At 44.1% G+C, this 19,183-nt stretch overlaps 1 protein-coding gene across 3 annotated transcripts in view; it reads left to right on the plus strand.

Moving 5' to 3' along the window:
• Window positions 1-19,183, plus strand: part of LOC135514811 (metabotropic glutamate receptor 8-like) — a 309,019-nt gene that overhangs the window by 270,853 nt on the left and 18,983 nt on the right. For all 3 annotated transcript variants that reach the window (XM_064938436.1, XM_064938435.1, XM_064938437.1), the window contains 2 exons: window positions 3,723-3,862; window positions 6,314-7,249. In XM_064938436.1, the coding sequence (XP_064794508.1) occupies window positions 3,723-3,862; window positions 6,314-7,249 (1,076 nt within the window). The remainder of the gene's footprint in view (window positions 1-3,722; window positions 3,863-6,313; window positions 7,250-19,183) is intronic.

Raw genomic sequence — 19,183 nt, forward strand, 5'->3', positions numbered from 1 at the left:
AGGGTGAGTTTGCGGTTTGTCGTGTGTGTGTGTGTTGTGGTAAAGAAGGGTAAATGTTGTTGCTTACACTGACACAGTGAAGGTCATGGTTAACGATGCAGAATCGTGTGAAATGTAAATGTCGATATCTCCATGTTACTACTTTCAGAAATGGCTCAGGGACCATGCTCCACTGACTTGTAATGCTGGGCTCGAATTACCCTTATACGGGACATACTGAACAATTATATGAGTCAGCTTGCTTGTATCCAGTAATCGTCATCAGAGTAGCTAATATGGTTTGGAACAGGCTCTTTCCGGAGGTGATGTTTATGTGTGTCAGTGCGTGTCTGTGCATGTGTGTGCGCGTCCGTTTGTGTGAGTGTGTAACTTGCATCAGTTGCGTCTGCATAATCGGCCTCGTTGGTTGGACAGGGAACAGTGAGAAATATTGGGCCGTATATTGACACCAATTTGCCGGGCAGAAATCCTTTCCTGAGGATGTGCCATGATTCTTTCCGCACGGAGTCCTCTCACATTTGCATGCATGTTCCCCCGCTGTTGTGCAAAGCGAGGGATGAACGGAGGGGAGAAGAGGAAGAAGTTGTTCCCTCTCACTGATAGTGTGATAGTATTCGTGTTCTGCTTCTCTACCAGCATCACATCACGTGTGTGTGTGTGTGTGTGTGGGTGGGTGGGTGGGTCGGGGATTTATAGGCAGCTGTGTTGCACTGCTAGCCTTAACAATTTGTAGCCTGGGTGGCAGTATTGTAACAACCAGTCTGGACACTTCTCTCTCTGTTCTAATGATGCAAGGCAGGAGGAGACAGACGAACAGACAGGAGCAAGCGGCCAGCGCCGGCGTCTGGCGTCTTTGAGATGTGGCGGGCGGGGATGTGTGGAGGCAGGTTAAAGATAGTGGTTTTACCCAGAGTCCTCTGGAAATCTTCTCATTCATTACCGCTGGAATATATATATATATATATATATATATATATATATATATATATATATATATATATATATATATATATATAGAGCGATAGAGAGAAAGGTTTCCTAGAGCACTATTGTTAGTGTGCATATTGAAAGAGAGAAGGCAGCAGTGCGTATCCAGGAGGCCTGAGAGAACAGCTGCCATAGCAGACAGAGAGAGGAGTTTACTTCTCTGTTTCACTACATTATCTCTGTCTTTCACTTTTTCTCTCTTTCTCTCTCTCGGGAGATCTCTCAACCTTGCCTTTCTCTCTTATTCTCCCAGTATCCATCTCCCAGCTACTCTCCCTTTCGTTCCGTCAGATATGGTAGATTGTTGCCATGACGTACAGCTTTCTGTAGGAATGTCAGTAATGCACAACTCTTTTAAGATTTATATTTGTAATTACATTACTGCTTTGATGGGCCAGATTCTCCACCCGCGCTGCTGCCGCGCTGAAATATTGGATTTCAAAGATTCATAAGAGGAGAGAGAACCAGAGATAGAGAGAGTGAGAGGGAGGGAGAGGAAGAGAGAGAGAACGGATGAGGAGGCTGTGAGTTTAGCATAATCGGTGGAGAGAAAAGCCCATCTGTGAAATACTTTGCGCCTGGGGTGGTTGAGGCTGTTCACACACACACACACACACACACACACACACACACACACACACACACACACACACACACACACACACACACACACACACACACACACACACACACACACACACACACACACTTTTTGCATAATTCATATGTGTGACAGCTGAGCCCGGCTCGTTAGGGTGACAGGTATACACGAAGCTACTGAATGAACTTCTGAAAAAGATTCCCACTTTGTAAGAAACAGACCTTGTACCATAGTTGTATATATAAGGTTTATAGGTGTATACAGTGCCTTGCGAAAGTATTCAGCCCCCTTGAACTTTGCGACCTTTTGCCACATTTCAGGCTTCAAACATAAAGATATAAAACTGTATTTTTTTGTGAAGAATCAACAACAAGTGGGACACAATCATGAAGTGGAACGACATTTATTGTATATTTCAAACTTTTTTAACAAATCAAAAACTGAAAAATTGGGCGTGCAAAATTATTCAGCCCCTTTACTTTTAGTGCAGCAAACTCTCTCCAGAAGTTCAGTGAGGATCTCTGAATGATCCAATGTTGACCTAAATGACTAATGATGATAAATACAATCCACCTGTGTGTAATCAGTTCTCCGTATAAATGCACCTGCACTGTGATAGTCTCAGAGGTCCGTTAAAAGTGCAGAGAGCATCATGAAGAACAAGGAACACACCAGGCAGGTCCGAGATACAGTTGTGAAGAAGTTTAAAGCCGGATTTGGATACAAAAAGATTTTCCAAGCTTTAAACATCCCAAGGAGCACTGTGCAAGCGATAATATTGAAATGGAAGGAGTATCAGACCACTGCAAATCTACCAAGACCTGGCCGTCCCTCTAAACTTTCAGCTCATACAAGGAGAAGACTGATCAGTAATGCAGCCAAGAGGCCCAGGATCACTCTGGATGAACTGCAGAGATCTACAGCTGAGGTGGGAGACTCTGTCCATAGGACAACAATCAGTCGTATATTGCACAAATCTGGCCTTTATGGAAGAGTGGCAAGAAGAAAAGCCATTTCTTAAAGATATCCATAAAAAGTGTTGTTTAAAGTTTGCCACAAGCCACCTGGGAGACACGCCAATCATGTGGAAGAAGGTGCTCTGGTCAGATGAAACCAAAATTGAAATTTTTGGCAACAATGCAAAACTTTATGTTTGGCGTAAAAGCAACACAGCTTATCACCCTGAATACACCATCCCCACTGTCAAACATGGTGGTGGCAGCATCATGGTTTGGGCCTGCTTTTCTTCAGCAGGGACAGGGAAGATGGTTAAAATTGATGGGAAGATGGATGGAGCCAAATACAGGACCATTCTGGAAGAAAACCTGATGGAGTCTGCAAAAGACCTGAGACTGGGACAGAGATTTGTCTTCCAACAAGACAATGATCCAAAACATAAAGCAAAATCTACAATGGAATGGTTCAAAAATAAACATATCCAGGTGTTAGAATGGCCAAGTCAAAGTCCAGACCTGAATCCAATCGAGAATCTGTGGAAAGAACTGAAAACTGCTGTTCACAAATGCTCTCCATCCAACCTCACTGAGCTCGAGCTGATTTGCAAGGAGGAATGGGAAAAAATTTCAGTCTCTCGATGTGCAAAACTGATAGAGACATACCCCAAGCGACTTACAGCTGTAATTGCAGCAAAAGGTGGCCTCAACAAAGTATTAACTCAAGGGGGCTGAATAATTTTGCACGCCCAATTTGTCAGTTTTTGATTTGTTAAAAAAGTTTGAAATATCCAATAAATCTCGTTCCACTTCATGATTGTGTCCCACTTGTTGTTGATTCTTCACAAAAAAATACAGTTTTATATCTTTATGTTGTAAGCCTGAAATGTGGCAAAAGGTCGTAAAGTTCAAGGGGGCCGAATACTTTCGCAAGGCACTGTATATACACACCATAGTTGCATATATAAGGTGTATAGGTGTATATATACACACCATAGTTGTATATATAAGTTAGTCCAAACATATTGTGTTGGACCAAATCATGTATTGGTGTGAAAAATGCAGAACTACAAAGATGTTGTACAATCTTACAGTATGGTAAATTAGTATGTGTGATGAATGACAGTGTGGTGTACAATGTGTCTTTTTGTTAATCCTTTCACACCATCTCTGTCTTCCAGGAAGTGCCGGTACTCCAGTGGTGTTCAATGAGAACGGCGACGCCCCCGGGCGGTACGACATCTTCCAGTACCAGAGCACCAACCGCTCTACCAGAGAGTACAAGGTCATAGGCACCTGGACCAACAAACTACACCTAAATGTGAGACTAACATAATAGCAATATCTATCTTTTGTGATCTAGCGTTGTCATATTCAAAGGTATTCGTATAGAGCCTGGTCCCGGCTCTGTTTGTGCCTTCATGTCAACATGTTTGGCATGACAATGAACAACGACTTGGCATAATTACACAAACAGCTCGGAAATCGCACACATTTTATAGATATCAGCATTCATTCAAGGTTGAGTCTTGAAATTTCAGATTTCTATTAATTTGTTATCATCCAGAACATGTTTAAGTGTCATGTTTGGGTCCCATCCCTTCCCAGTGTTTTTTTGGCCTACATTCTTACAGTAATTCTGAGTAGTTTTGTAACGGCGTTCTTCGTTTGTCAAAAGAGAGTCGGACCGAAATGCAGCGTGTTGGTTACTCATGTTTTTAATGAAACAGATGACGATACATGAAATAACTTATAAATACAAAAACAACAAACGGAACGTGAAAAAACCTATACAGCCTGTCTGGTGAACACTAACACAGAGACAGGAACAATCACCCACGAAATACACAGTGAAACCCAGGCTACCTAAATACGGTTCCCCATCAGAGACAACAAGAATCACCTGACTCTGATTGAGAACCACTTCAGACAGCCAAACCTAAACTAAACACACCCCTAATCAACCACAATCCCAATGCCTACAAAAACCCCAATACGACAACACAATAACATAAACCCATGTCACACCCTGGCCTGACCAACTAATTAACTAAAACACAAAATACTAAGACCAAGGCGTGACAAGTTTGTGTTCCTGCACGCATACAGTTAATGCTCAGTGCTTGACTTTCAGTGAGCACCTACTTGTTATTCAGCTGTTACTGATTGGAATACATACACACACACACACACAAGAACATACACACGAACACACATACACGCACACTTTCTGCATCATTAATATATGTGACCTGAGCCCGGCTCGTTAGGGTGAAGAGAGAGAGAGCAGGAAGGGAGGAGGGAGGGATAGAGCTTGGAAGTGTGCGAGCAGGAAGGTCCTCTCTCCTCTCCATTAACATGAGTTTCTGTCGGAGTCAGAGAGCACATCGTTAACACCTGAACACTGGATGGGGGGAGGGACACACACACGCAGACAGGCACAGGCAGACAGGCAGACAGGCAGACAGACAGACAGACAGACAGACAGACAGACAGACAGACAGACGCACACCATCTGCTCTGGTCGTACGTGCAGCGATCAGTCAGGCAGCACACATGTTGTACACCTACACCTAACAATGCTCAAGACCTATCTGACTCCCCTTACTTACTGCTTACCTGCACATATCATTCACAACGGTATAAGCGGATCAGTTCGGACTGTAGAAGCTAAATTGTCTGGACTCTGAAGACTTGGAGACTGCAGAATTGGCTGGGAGGAAAATGGAAGTTAGGCTCAGATGCTGAACATTGAAATTCTCTTTTCTTCCAGGGCTGAATTTCTCTTGTGAGTTCACTTTGTTCTTCGATCTATGTACCTTGGCTGGACTGGGAGGCAGCAACAGACTACTATTCTCTCTCGGCCGGCTGCTGAGAACTAGAGCCAGAATAGCCCCATTCCATAAACATTTTGTTTCACCTTAACAATGTTTTCAATTCAAGGTATCCAAAGAATTGAAGAAGGATTCACCGAAGTGCCGGAAGTTACTTTCTTCTCGTGGTTAAATCTCTTCCCTTAGGATCAGTTGTGCCATTGGGCATGCTTTTCCTTCATAACATGCTCAAAATGCTTTATGGGATAACTTTAATGAGACCTAAAGTGTTTTTTCATCAGGTAACAATGATCAATTATACCCCAGAAAGTTCACGGCCAGCCTTAATGTGTTTTTGAGCGTTCATAATGCAAGCATGGCCGAATATCACTTTACCACAAGAGAACAGGAAGACATAATAGCACTAAAGGGAAAATAAAACACAAATCTAAAACGACGTATACAGACAGGTTTCCTCTGCTCTCAGCAGAATCCCCAGCCTTCCAGTTTCCTCTAGTTCTGCTGGATCAGTGCTTTGTGTGCCTGTTCAGAGATAGAGAGAGGAGCTCTGTTCCCAGCACCCTGGGCTGTGTTATAAACAGTTTATTAATACACACAAACTGCATCAGACTGATGCAGATGGCCAATTTGTGCCAGCTCTGATTAAACCAGTTTAATTTCTTCGAGATTTATGCCTAGCAGGCAGCACAAGGGAAATGATAAGAAGTTCTTCTTTGGCTAATTACTTTGTGAGTTGCCCTTTGGGAAATGTTTATGCAGGTACAAACAGTTTAACAATGGTAGGCTTTGAAGAAAGCTGTTACACAGTCAGAACTATTCCAGTCAGAACGTTCGTTAGCCAGAAACAGTCTAGAATCACAACCCTTCTAGAACCAAAACCATAATTGAGTTTGTCCTCTGATTGGTCTCTCCTCTCTCCTGTGACCTTATGACCCCAGGTAGAGGCCATGCAGTGGCAGGCAGGCGACCCGTCCCTCCCGGCGTCTGTGTGCAGCGTGCCCTGCCGGATGGGTGAAAGGAAGAAGATTGTGAAGGGTGTGCCGTGCTGCTGGCACTGCGAGCGCTGCGAGGGCTATCACTTCCAGGCCAGCGAGTTCAGCTGTGAACTGTGTCCCTACGAACAGCGTCCTGACGCCAACCGAACGGGCTGCCAGAACATCCCCATCATCAAGCTGGAGTGGCACTCGCCCTGGGCCGTCATTCCCGTCTTTATCTCAATGCTAGGCATCATCGCCACCACCTTCGTTATCGTGACCTTCGTCCGCTACAACGAAACGCCCATCGTCAGGGCTTCCGGCCGTGAGATGAGCTACGTGCTGTTGACGGGCATTTTCCTGTGTTATGCAATCACCTTCCTGATGATCGCCGCGCCCGACGTGGGCGTGTGTTCCTTCAGGAGGATCTTTCTGGGTCTGGGGATGTGCTTCAGCTACGCGGCTCTCCTCACCAAGACCAACCGTATCCACCGCATCTTCGAGCAGGGGAAGAAGTCCGTCAGCGCTCCCCGGTTCATCTCCCCGGCCTCCCAGCTGGTCATCACCTTCTCCCTGATCTCGGTGCAGCTCCTGGGGGTGTTTGTATGGTTCGCCGTGGACCCGCCACACACCTTCGTGGACTACGGCGAGCAGAGGACCCAGGACCCGGCGGCGGCTCGCGGCGTGCTGAAGTGCGACATCTCCGACCTGTCCCTGATCTGCTCCTTGGGCTACTCCATCCTACTGATGGTCACATGCACTGTTTACGCCATCAAAACCAGGGGAGTGCCGGAGACCTTCAACGAGGCCAAGCCAATTGGATTTACCATGTACACTACCTGCATAATCTGGCTGGCGTTCATCCCCATCTTCTTCGGGACGGCACAGTCAGCGGAGAGGGTGAGTTGAACAGCTTTTATAACACACAAACACGCAAAAAAGTGGAGCCTGTGTGTTTCTAATGAATGGATGATTTTGGATGAATGGTCTCTTTCCCATCAGTCAGCTAGTGATTCAGAATGGAGCTGTCGTAATAGCTTAAGTCTAAAGCCCTCACCTTCCCATGTGAATAAGACTGGATTTTCTATCTGAGGGACGAGAGCCAAGTCTTTGCAATCTTTAATAAGAGAATCATATACAGGACTCCCTCTCTCTCTCTCTACTATTTGTGTCAGTGTGGGTGGGTCAGGCCTGAACTTCAGAACATATTGCCTTACCTCTTGCCTCGGCTCTAGGCGGTAGACTGGCAAGGTATACATAGCCGAGCAGGGCTCTGGGAAGCTTCAGAAAACAAAAGGTAGTTCCTCTGCATAACCTCTGACCTGCTGTGTGCTGGAGGTCAGGTTTGAGCGAGCTGCACTTGGAGAATGGTACTTCCAGGTCATTTGAAAAGGTTTTCGGCACAGTGGAATTTCAGTGAATGTTCCACTGCTGTTTGGCAGAGGGTACATTTCAAATGCAACACCCCCACAATCTTAGAGACCGAGGGAACATAGCTGGGACACTGTACAACAATAAATACCCACAGGAGAGGAGAAGAAGGTCCTCATTAAAGCTCATCACCGAGTCACACCATCACCCATTTACTTTACTCTGTTGCCATGCGCCTGACACACACTTGTACGATGCCCCAATTAGCCTATAAACAATTGTGTCGAGGTGAGCGTTCAGCTCCACAATGACTCTAGTTGGCAAACTATGTTTGCACTGATGTTACTGGTAAAAAAACACACAGCCAGCACGAACATCAACAAGCATTCTCAGTAATGGTGTTACTGGTAAAAACACACACAGCCAGCACAAACAGCAACAAGCATTCTCAGTAACGGTTCCAGAAACATTTTACTTGCTATCTACCTTAGTTGAATGCACTGACTGTAAATAGTAAATCACACGGGATGAGTGTCTGCAAAATTACCAAATGTAAATGTGAAAATGAACGTATGAATTGCAAAGCACACTGGGTATTAATTATTGGCTTTATTTTGGGGTGGAGCTCATTAGAATAATACTCAGCATGCTTTGCAATTGTTCATTTTTAGATTACATTTATATTTAGTTAATTTAGCAGATGCTCTTATCCCACCATAGTGCCGTCAGACTTCTGATACCAATGCAAGGTGAAAGGGGGCCATAAAATGGCAAACTGCTATAAAAAAAAATTGTATAGAAAAGTATTTTGAAAATACAAATTACAGCCCCGGAAGGTATCATGTTACAAAATACATTGGGAGTGTAGTTCAGCCCAGTGTAACACAAAATGACTGAATAGTTAGAAGAGGTCAAAATACATATTTCAAATACATGTAACAGAAATACTGTCCATCTCTGCACACACACGCGCGCGCTGCATTAGTGATTTGGTGTGTGAATGTGTGGATGTGGCCCTGGGAAGAATAAGAGCTAAACAGAGCTGTGAATCTGATCATCAATTCCATGTCACTGTGGGATGTGATGACAGCGGAAGGCTGGTCAACATTTGAATCAAATGAGGGAACTGATTTGTGGGTTTTAACACGTAGAAATGTCGGGAAATATAAGAGAGCATGAGAACAAATTGGGTTTTGATTTTGCAAGGAGTGAACATGTAGATGCTGCTTGTCAAAATGAGGAGACTGATTCAGTTGGTGATAATCGAAGTCTGTCGTTTTGATACAGGCTGAGCGAAATAAACACACACACACACACACCCACACACACACACACACACACACACACACACACACACACACACACACACACACACACACACACACACACACACACACACACACACACACACACACACACAAACACACAAACATACAAACATGCACCCAGGCCAGACTCGGATCACTATGTCCTCAGGGGTATTTCTATTCTGATGCTTAGATTGACCGTATTGATGTGCTCCAAACACAACCTCTTTTCTCAGTGATCATTGCCTGATCCAATATTCCTCATGCGTGTGTGTGTATACGTGCATGTCTGTGTGCATGCCTGTGCATGCCTGTGCGCGTGTGTGTGTGTGTGTGTGTGTGTGTGTGTGTGTGTGTGTGCATGCGTGTACTGCATCTGCGCATGTGCACCCGTGTGCGTGTGTGTTTGAGTGTGTTTAGCGCCCATGTTATATACACTTTACACTCATTGGGATTCAAAGAGGACTTACAGTATTGATTGTAAATGTCAAACTGCTTTATTGTCGTGGCTGGGGAGGCCTGGGATGCTTCCCAAATGGCACCCTATTCCCTATATACAGCACTATAAGGCCTGGTCAAAAGTAGTGCACTATATAGAGAAAAGGCTGGCATTTGCGAAAGGTCTGGAGACGGCTGTATGTATCAGGGGCCAGAATCAATGAAGGCAGAAGGTGGTCTCTTTATATAATGACTCTGTATGTACAGTATCTATGACCAGATCAAAGGAGCTGCCTACCAACCACACTCGTAACATCAACATCCTGGTTGTGTCCCGGCACCGTGTTCCATATCTAGTGTACGACTTTTGATCAGGGCCCATAGTAGTGCGCTATGAAGGGAAATGATGCCATTTGGGACTCAACCCCTTCCTGTTAGTGGATTGGCCGGAATTGAAATCAACAGTTTTGACAGGTAATCACTTGAATATCATAAATATGTACATAAACAGTAGGCCTACGGTGCACGCTGATTGAATTCAGCCTGTTTCCCTACAACATAGACACTTGTGTAGCATAGGATTTGAACTTAATTAGATGTTGAGGCTACAGCACTTAGACTAAATTGAATCAACCTTAAATCTTCAGTGTTCACCTTCCAGGTGAACTTCTATCCGTGGGGATGTTGGAGTGTAATGCAGTTGATGTTTTGTAACAGCAACACTATTCTACATAATTGTAAATGATAGTGCTTTGAACGCAGCTCACATGAAGCTCACTGCATGGTGCCTGAGGCGGAGAGGGGAAAGTGGCGGATGGAGGTAAAGCTTTGTCAGTAATGATGTAGTACCATTGGGATAGAGAGGGAAGAGGGAGAGAGGGTGGGGGAGAGAGAGGCTGTAGTCAGGGTCAGACACAGACCGAAGGCAAGAGAGGAGGATATTCTAACACAACGTCTCTTGATGCCCTTCCCCGACCAGGCTCTAATAGCCCCAGTGAGACAAGGCTAGCCCTGGCAGAAACCCCCTCAGGACGTTATTATCGGTGGCTCTGCGTGAGTACGGAGGCTGGTGGCCGTTACTCATCGTCCAGCCGAAGGATTTAACGGCCAGGGCCCGCATAGACGCAGTGGCGCGACCAGGTCATTACCGCGTTGGGTATGCAAACATTAAACTGGCCTAATCTGCTTGGACCAATGGACTCTGTACCACACACCACTGAGGTGACTCCACAGGGTAGGGGGTAGAGATGGAGGAAGGCACAGAGAGGGAAAGAGCGGAGTAGAGGAAAGGAAGGGAGGGAAGGAGAAAAAAACAGACATAATGAGAGGGAGTAGTGAAAGAAGCTCTGAATCAGAGCTATAGATAATTCTGAAATGGATGAAGGGAGGGAAGGAGAAAGGGGAGGAGGGGAGATAGAGAGAGAATGAGGGATAGAATGACTATCTCAGAGAGCGGTAGAGAGAACAAGGACTCAGGAAGGGAGGAAAGGCTAATCCTTCAGAGGAGGAGTGGTAGAGATAAAGAGCAGAGTGATTCAGAGAGAGAGAGAGAGAGACTGTGTGAGTGTACTATTTACTGTTCACTTTTCTTTTTTTCACTTTTGTTTATCCATTTCACTTGCATTGGCAATGTAAACATATATTTCCCATGCCAATAAAGCCCCTTGAATTGAATTGAGAGAGATGGAGTGAGAGTGACAGAGAAAGAGAGAGAAGAGAAAAGGACAGAGAGGAGGCCGAGAGAGAGAGAGAGAGAGACTGAGCACCCCAATCCACAAAAGTGGAATACCGTGGGATATGCGTCAACAGCAACCTTGGGAAAATCCTCTGCATTATCATTAACAGCAGACTCGTAACATTTCCTCAGTTAAAACAATGTGCTGAGCTAATGTCAAATTGGCTTTTTACCAAATAACCGTACGACAGACCACGTATTCACCCTGCACACCCTAATTGACAAACAAACCCAAACAAATTCAAAGTCTTCGGATGCTTTGTTGATTTCAAAAAAGTTTAACTCAATTTGGCATGAGGGTCTGCTATACAAATTGATGGAAAGTGGTGTTGAGGGAAAACATACAACATTATAAAATCCATGTACACAAACAGTTAAAATTGGCAAAGACACACACATTTCTTTCCACAGGGCTGTGGGGTCAGACAGGGATGCAGCTTAAGCCCCACCCTCTTTAACATATATCAACGAAATGGCTAAGGTACTAGAACAGTCTGCAGCACCTGGCCTCACCCTACTAGAAGTTGAAATCTACTGTTTGCTGATGATATGGTGCTTCTGTCCCCAACCAAGGATGGCCTAAAGCAGCACCTAGATCTTCTGCACAGATTCTGCCAGACCTGGGCCCTGACTGTAAATCTCAGTAAGACCAAAATAATGATGTTCCAAAAAAGATCCAATTGCCAGGACCACAAGTACAAATTCCATCTAGACACTGTTGCCCTAGATCGCACAAAACACTACATACCTCAGCCTAAACATCAGTGCCACAGGTAACTTCCACAAAGCTGTGAACGAAGGGCCTTCTTTCTATACCATCAACAGGAACATAAAATCCGACATACCAATTAGGATCTGGATAAAAATACTTGAATCAGTTATAGAACCCATTGCCCTTTATGGTTGTGAGGTCTGGGGTCCGCTCACCAACCAAGAATTCACAAAATGGGACAAACACCAAATTGAGACTCTGCATGCACAATTCTGCAAAAATATCCTCTGTGTACAACGTAAAAGAAACGCCAAATAATGCATGCAGAGTAAAATTAGGCCGATACCCACTAATTATCAGTCCAGAAAAGAGACATTAAATTCTACAACCACCTAAACCTTCCATGACAAAGCCATCACCTACAGAGAGATGAACCTGGAGAAGAGTCCCCTAAGCAAGCTGGTTCTTGGGCTCTGTTCACAAACACAAACAGACCCCACAGAGCCCCAGGACAGCAACACAATTAGACCGAACCAAATCATGAGAAAACATAAAGATTATTACTTGACACATTGGATAGAATTAACAAAAAAACTGTGCAAACGAGAATGCTATTTTGCCCTTAACAGAGAGTACACAGCGACTGACCAGCATTTTGAAATTCTCTGTATTGTTTGATCACATGCACGGAAACACATTGAAAAAAGCGCCATTCATTTTCCAAACGGAATATATTGTGCACTGTAATTGAACAATCCTGATGGGATTTGGAACATTCTTGGCAAACTTCAGTAGAAGGAGACGGTGTCAGATCCCACCATCGAACACAGAGATGCAGCAGACTACACCATACCTGATAACTGTGACTGACCCAAACTTAAGGAAAGCTGTGACTATGTACAGACTCGGTGAGCATAGCCTTGCTATTGAGACAGGCTCCCGTTGGCAGACTTGGTTCTCAAGAGAAGACAGGCTATGTGCACACTGCCCACAAAATAAGGTGGAAACTGAGCTGCACTCCCTAACCTCCTGCGAAATGTATGACCATATTAGAGACACATATTTCCCTCAGATTACGCAGATACAATTTACAAACCCAATTTAATAATCTCCAATATCTATTGGGTGAAATACCAGTGTGCATCACAACAGCAAACACACTATTGTAAATACATCCCATATTTATGTTTTTTATTTTCCCTTTTGTACTTTAACTATTTGTACATCATTTGACACTTGTAATGAGAGAGAGAGAGAGGGAGAGACTAAAGTATCTAGCAAATGGCACGGTCAGGAGATGCAGTTTAGGCCCAGTGCTCTAGGGAGATTTCACAGAAAGCTTAGCAGGGGTTAGGTCAGAACTGGAATGATTCAGCTAACATCACAACTCTGTTTGTCACGCCCTGGTCTATATTTATTATGTTATCTTCATTTATTGAGTCAGGCCAGGGTGTGACATGGGTTTATTTGTAGTGTGTTTCGTCTTGGGGTTGTGTGGGGTGTACAGATTGGTCTATGGCTGCCTGAGGCGGTTCTCAGAGTCAGGTGATTATAGTTGTCTCTGATTGGGAACCATATTTAGGTAGCCTGGGTTTCACTGTGTGTTTGTGGGTGATTGTTCCTGTCTCTGTGTTTGTTGCACCAGTCAGGGCTGTTTCGGTTTTCGACGTTTGTTGTTTTTGTATTGTTCGTGTTTTGTCATAATTAAAGATGTATCGAACGAACCACGTTGCATTTTGGTCCGATCCTTATTCCACCTCTTCGTCAGAGAAGGAGGTAGAAGAAAGCCGTTACACTGTTGTTGGGTTCCTCTAGTTGTATTGTAGTTAAGGTATCCAGACACAACCAAGCAGGCACAAACACACACTGGGCTTGGCCATATCGGCCTAGTTTTGTTTGACGTAGATATCATGATGTCAGCCATTTTCAAACAGTATTTTGTTTGGTCACGTGTACGGAAACACATTGAAAAAAAGCGGCATTCATTTTCCAAACGGAATATTTTGTGGACTGTAGTTGAACAATCCTGATGGGATTTGGAACAGTCTTGGCAAACTTCAGTAGAAGGAGACGGTGTCAGATCCCACCATCAAACACAGAGATGCAGCAGACTCCACCATGGGAGACCCCCCCCCCCCCCACACACACACACACACACACTCGGAAAAAGAAAAAACGTACAAACGCATAAACGACACGCATTCGTCTTGGGAGAACGAAACCCCAACTCTTTTAAAGCAGCGACGGGGAGCACTCATTTTACATTGCCTTCACTGAATGACTATGACAACAGACAAAAATAAACATCAAAATGTGAACCTTTCCCGAATGTTCCCCTAGAACGGTTGTTATTGTTCTTCTCACTCAGTCTGCAGACAAGACATATTGGAAATGTCAAGCGCATTACAGAGGCTGTCTGCATGACTGGGACTTTTCAGAGGAATAATTCTGGGAAATTACAGGAGGAGTCAAGTGTGTGTGTGTGTGTGTGTGTGTGTGTGTGTGTGTGTGTGTGTGTCAAATCTTAGGACATGGCAGATCAGTAACAACACGGTACATCACACTGCCTGCTGGCCCCTCATACCTGTAAGATACTGTACTGTACGGGAAGATTTAGTGACCTAGCACTTATCGGACTCGCTTGCCTTAGTTTTCGGGCTCTGGGGAGGTCTGCGAGAGTGTGTGGAAGGTGCATGGTGATGTGTGAGGTGATCGGGTGAGTATGTGAGAGGGGATTTCATGGGGATAGTGTGAGTGAGTTTTAGTCCTACCTGCCTTCGTTGGCGACAGGCCCCTTGCGTGTGTATGCGTGTGTGTGTGAGTGCATGTCTGGTGGCAGTGCCAGACCCATCAGGCCCATCAGCCTGCCTCATGGCTGGGGGACTACTTGGTCGCTTGTGTGTGTGTGTGCGTGTGTTTGTACTGAGTCGTGTGATTCACAGAAACAGATGTGTGCCATCCTCACTTCTATCACACTGATCATGTGGTGATACACCTTTGACAGCAGCAGAGAGACAATGCTGCTACACTATCTGGCTGTGACCAGACCAGAACCGAACAGATCCAAACCGTACGAAGACTGCAGAACTGAACCTGCACATCATCACTGTCAGACCTGCGAGAGTAATGGACGGGGAGTCACTGTAACGGACATGGGCCGTGCCGAGACTTGTTGTGCTATCGCGTCCCTCTGTCTCACACAGAGTCCTCTGGGGACATGTGTCCACAGCCTGTGGTAGAGACTGAGTCAACTGAGCAAAATATCGCCGCTCATAATTAGATCATGTCGCTTTAGAAGGCTAGTATTAAACGATGGTGAATTGAAGATGCTAAGCGGATTTGAGAGAAACTCCGTGACTTGTTGTTGTGTGAGTTTTAATTTGGGGATTGGACTTGTTTTCACCCTGTACTGAATGTTGATGGCTTTCCTTGCATATTTTCTTCTAAGGAGTAAGAGCAGACCCAGTGAGTCCATTAGACAAAGATCAATCAGAGGAATAACATTCGCTGTAACGGCAGGAAATACTGTTGGATTGAAGATACTGGGCTTGAGGGAGATGTGTTGACTACTATAATTAATGGACAATTGATTATGTTACAATTAATGTTATTATAGGGATAATTATTGTTGGTTCGCCAGTAAGCTTTGTTCTTGTTAACCGTCGGGAAGTAACCCGGATCCTCATTATGATTCTCATTATGACGATGTGGAATGTTGCCTTTGACTCCACGGTGGCATCATATGTATTCAACGGTTTTGGAGCAAATGTCTCATACAGGAATAGTCCAATTGGAATTGTCACGTGGACTAGAGGTCGACCGACTATGATTTTTCAACGCCGATACCAATACCGATTATTGGAGGACAAGAAAAGCTGATACCTATTAATCAATGATACAATGATACTGAATTTATATATACAGTGCCTTGCGAAAGTATTCGGCCCCCTTAAGTTAATACTTTGTAGCGCCACCTTTTGCTAGGAAATCCTATTTTAATAATGGCCATGGTAAGAATTGACTACCAAAGTGCGAGTCATAATTCCCATGACACCTTTTAGCAACATCTGAAAAGCGGTTCCTTCATTCATTTATTCCATAGGATATTTTTAGATTCACTTAAAATAAGGTCTGTTTCGTGTAGGCTTACACCACCGTGCCAATTTTATAACTGTGTAGATATCCATAGGACAAGGTAACTCTGATTAATATTGGCTAAATATAAGCGAAGATAAAAAAAATTGTAGAGTGGATTTATGAAAATATTTTGACAAACGTTACCTTATTTACACGGGAGATTTACACGGGTATCAAAACGCAGAGGTGGTTTAAGCCTGCACGAAACACAGACCTTATTTGAAGTAGATCAAGACATTCTCTATGGAAGACATGAACGGTAAAATAACTAAGGAACCTCTTTCAAGTTCAGCCGCAAGTTATTACAGGAATTATAACACGTCAACTATTTCTCTCTAAACCATATACCTTTGACTATTACGAGCCTGCTGCTGCCTACCACCCCTCAGTCAGACTGCTCTATCAAATATCAAATCACAGACTTGACTATAATAAACACACAGAAATACGAGCCTTAGGTCAAATCCGGAAACTATCACCTCGAAAACAAAACGTTTATTCTGTTCCGTATTTTATCTAATGGGTGGCATCCATGAGTCTAAATATTCCTGTTACATTGCACAACCTTCAATGTTATGTCATAATTACGTAAAATTCTGGCAAATTAGTTCGCAAAGAGCCAGGCAGCCCAAACTGTTACCTTGACTCTGCGTGCAATAGGATTTCACCTGGTCAATATTGCCTGCTAACGTGGATTTTATTTTAGCTAAATATGCAGGTTTACAGATATACACTTGTGTATTGATTTTAAGAAAGGCATTGATGTTTATGGTTAAGTACACATTGGAGCAACGACAGTCATTGATTGATTGTTTTTTATAAGATAAGTTTAATGCTAGCTAGCAACTTACCTTGGCTTACTGCATTCGTGTAACAGGCAGGCTCCTTGTGAGGCAGGTGGTTAGAGCGTTGGACTAGTTAACTGTAAGGTTGCAAGATTGGATCCCCCGAGCTGACAAGCCTCGTTCCTAGGCCGTCATTGAAAATAAGAATGTGTTCTTAACTGAATTGTTAAATAAAGATTAAATAAAGGTGTAAAAAAACAATACAAATAAAAAAAAATGGCAAAATCGGCGTACCAAAAAAACGGGTTCCGATTGTTATGAACACGTGAAATCGGCCATAATGAATTGGCCATTCCGATTAATCGGTCGACCTCTAACGTGTACATACATTTCTAGTTGAGGAGAAGATGGATGCCTTGAATTAACTACCTGCTGTGACCCATCCACTGTCCTTGTCCCTCCCACATCTTGTAATTAGACTTTAAGACTGACAGGAGAGATGATATGTGTGTGTGTGTGTGTGTGTGTGTGTGTGTGTGTGTGTGTGTGTGTGTGTGTGTGTGTGTGTGTGTGTGTGTGTGTGTGTGTGTGTGTGTGTGTGTGTGTGTGTGTGTGTGTGTGTGTGTGTGTGAGAGAGAGAGAGACTGAATAAGTTGGGGGGTGTAAGTGAGAGAGAGTCGCAGAGAGAAAGAGAGAGGTGGGCGGTGGGAGAGCACAGCACGTGTCATCTGGTTGGTCGCTTGTCACAGCTAAGTGTATGAGTCAAGGACGAGTTTTGTAATTGGAGCCCGACGGAATGCAATTCGGAATTCGGCGGAATGCTTAGTTCCGGCAACGACCCACGCTTTAGTGCGCCTGTCTTCACTGATATTCCTCGCTTCAAACCCAAACCTGCAGTGCCTGAACTGTGATGTAATAATGCAGTATTGAGCATTAGAGATGTTTTTTTAAAGCCCGTCACATGCTGGGAGTGGTGAGACTGGACAGGCACTCTCTCTCAGGTTAATATTTAAGGCGTGTGTTCGGCCGCCAAGAGAGCTAAAGCATAAACACAAATGCAGATACACACGCACGCACGCACGCAAACACACACACACACACACACACACACACACACACACACACACACACACACACACACACACACACACACACACACACACACACACACACACACACAGAAACACTTTCACACTCTTCACATACGCTGCTGCTACTCTGTTTATTATCTATAGTATCCTGATTGTCTAGTCACATTTACTCCTACCTACATGTGCATATTAGTTAAATTACCTCAACTACCTCGTACCCTTGCACATTGACTCTGAGCCGGTACTCCTTGTATATAGTCTTGTTGTTACCTCGTACCCTTGCACATTGACTCTGAGCCGGTACTCCTTGTATATAGTCTTGTTATTACCTCGTACCCTTGCACATTGACTCGGGGCCTGTACTCCTTGTATATAGTCTTGTTGTTACCTCGTACCCTTGCACATTGACTCTGAACCGGTACTCCTTGTATATAGTCTTGTTGTTACCTCATACCCTTGCACATTGACTCGGGGCCTGTACTCCTTGTATATAGTCTTGTTATTACCTCGTACCCTTGCACATTGACTCAGAGCCAGTACTCCTTGTATATAGTCTTGTTGTTACCTCGTACCCTTGCACATTGACTCTGAACCGGTACTCCTTGTATATAGTCTTGTTGTTACCTCGTACCCTTGCACATTGACTCGGGGCCTGTACTCCTTGTATATAGTCTTGTTATTACCTCGTACCCTTGCATATTGACTCTGAGCCGGTACTCCTTGTATATAGTCTTGTTGTTACCTCGTACCCTTGCACATTGACTCGGAGCCAGTACTCCTTGTATATAGCCCTGTTATTGTTATTTATTTTATTACTATTTATTGTTTGTCATCTTTTTTATCTCTGCATTGTTGAGAAAGGGCTCGTAAGTAAGCATTTCATGGTCTACAGATGATCGTATTCGGCGCATGTGACAAATAAAATTAGATTTGATTGATTTGACATACTTCTCTCTCTCTCTCTCTGCCCCACTCTCTCTCTAACACTTCATCACACCAACCACACAGCGCTGTGGGGTCAGAGCGGACATATTGTTTACTTAGTTCAGTCAAGGAGCAAATACATTTCATTGATGTAACATGTCCTCTTTCTGTGTTTTTAGTTTGTTGTAGCCAACTACAGCCGTCCACGTTGGTAAATCTATGGTCTGGAGCTTTTACATTTCTTGGCTCCCTCCATTGCTTTGGTCATGATGAGTACACGTGAGAGTGTACCCTAGTAGTACACGTAACAGCTTAAGTACAGTGGAAAGAAAAA

Source organism: Oncorhynchus masou, chromosome 26 (assembly GCF_036934945.1).
Source record: "Oncorhynchus masou masou isolate Uvic2021 chromosome 26, UVic_Omas_1.1, whole genome shotgun sequence".
In the NCBI taxonomy this organism is placed as follows: Eukaryota; Metazoa; Chordata; class Actinopteri; order Salmoniformes; family Salmonidae; genus Oncorhynchus; species Oncorhynchus masou.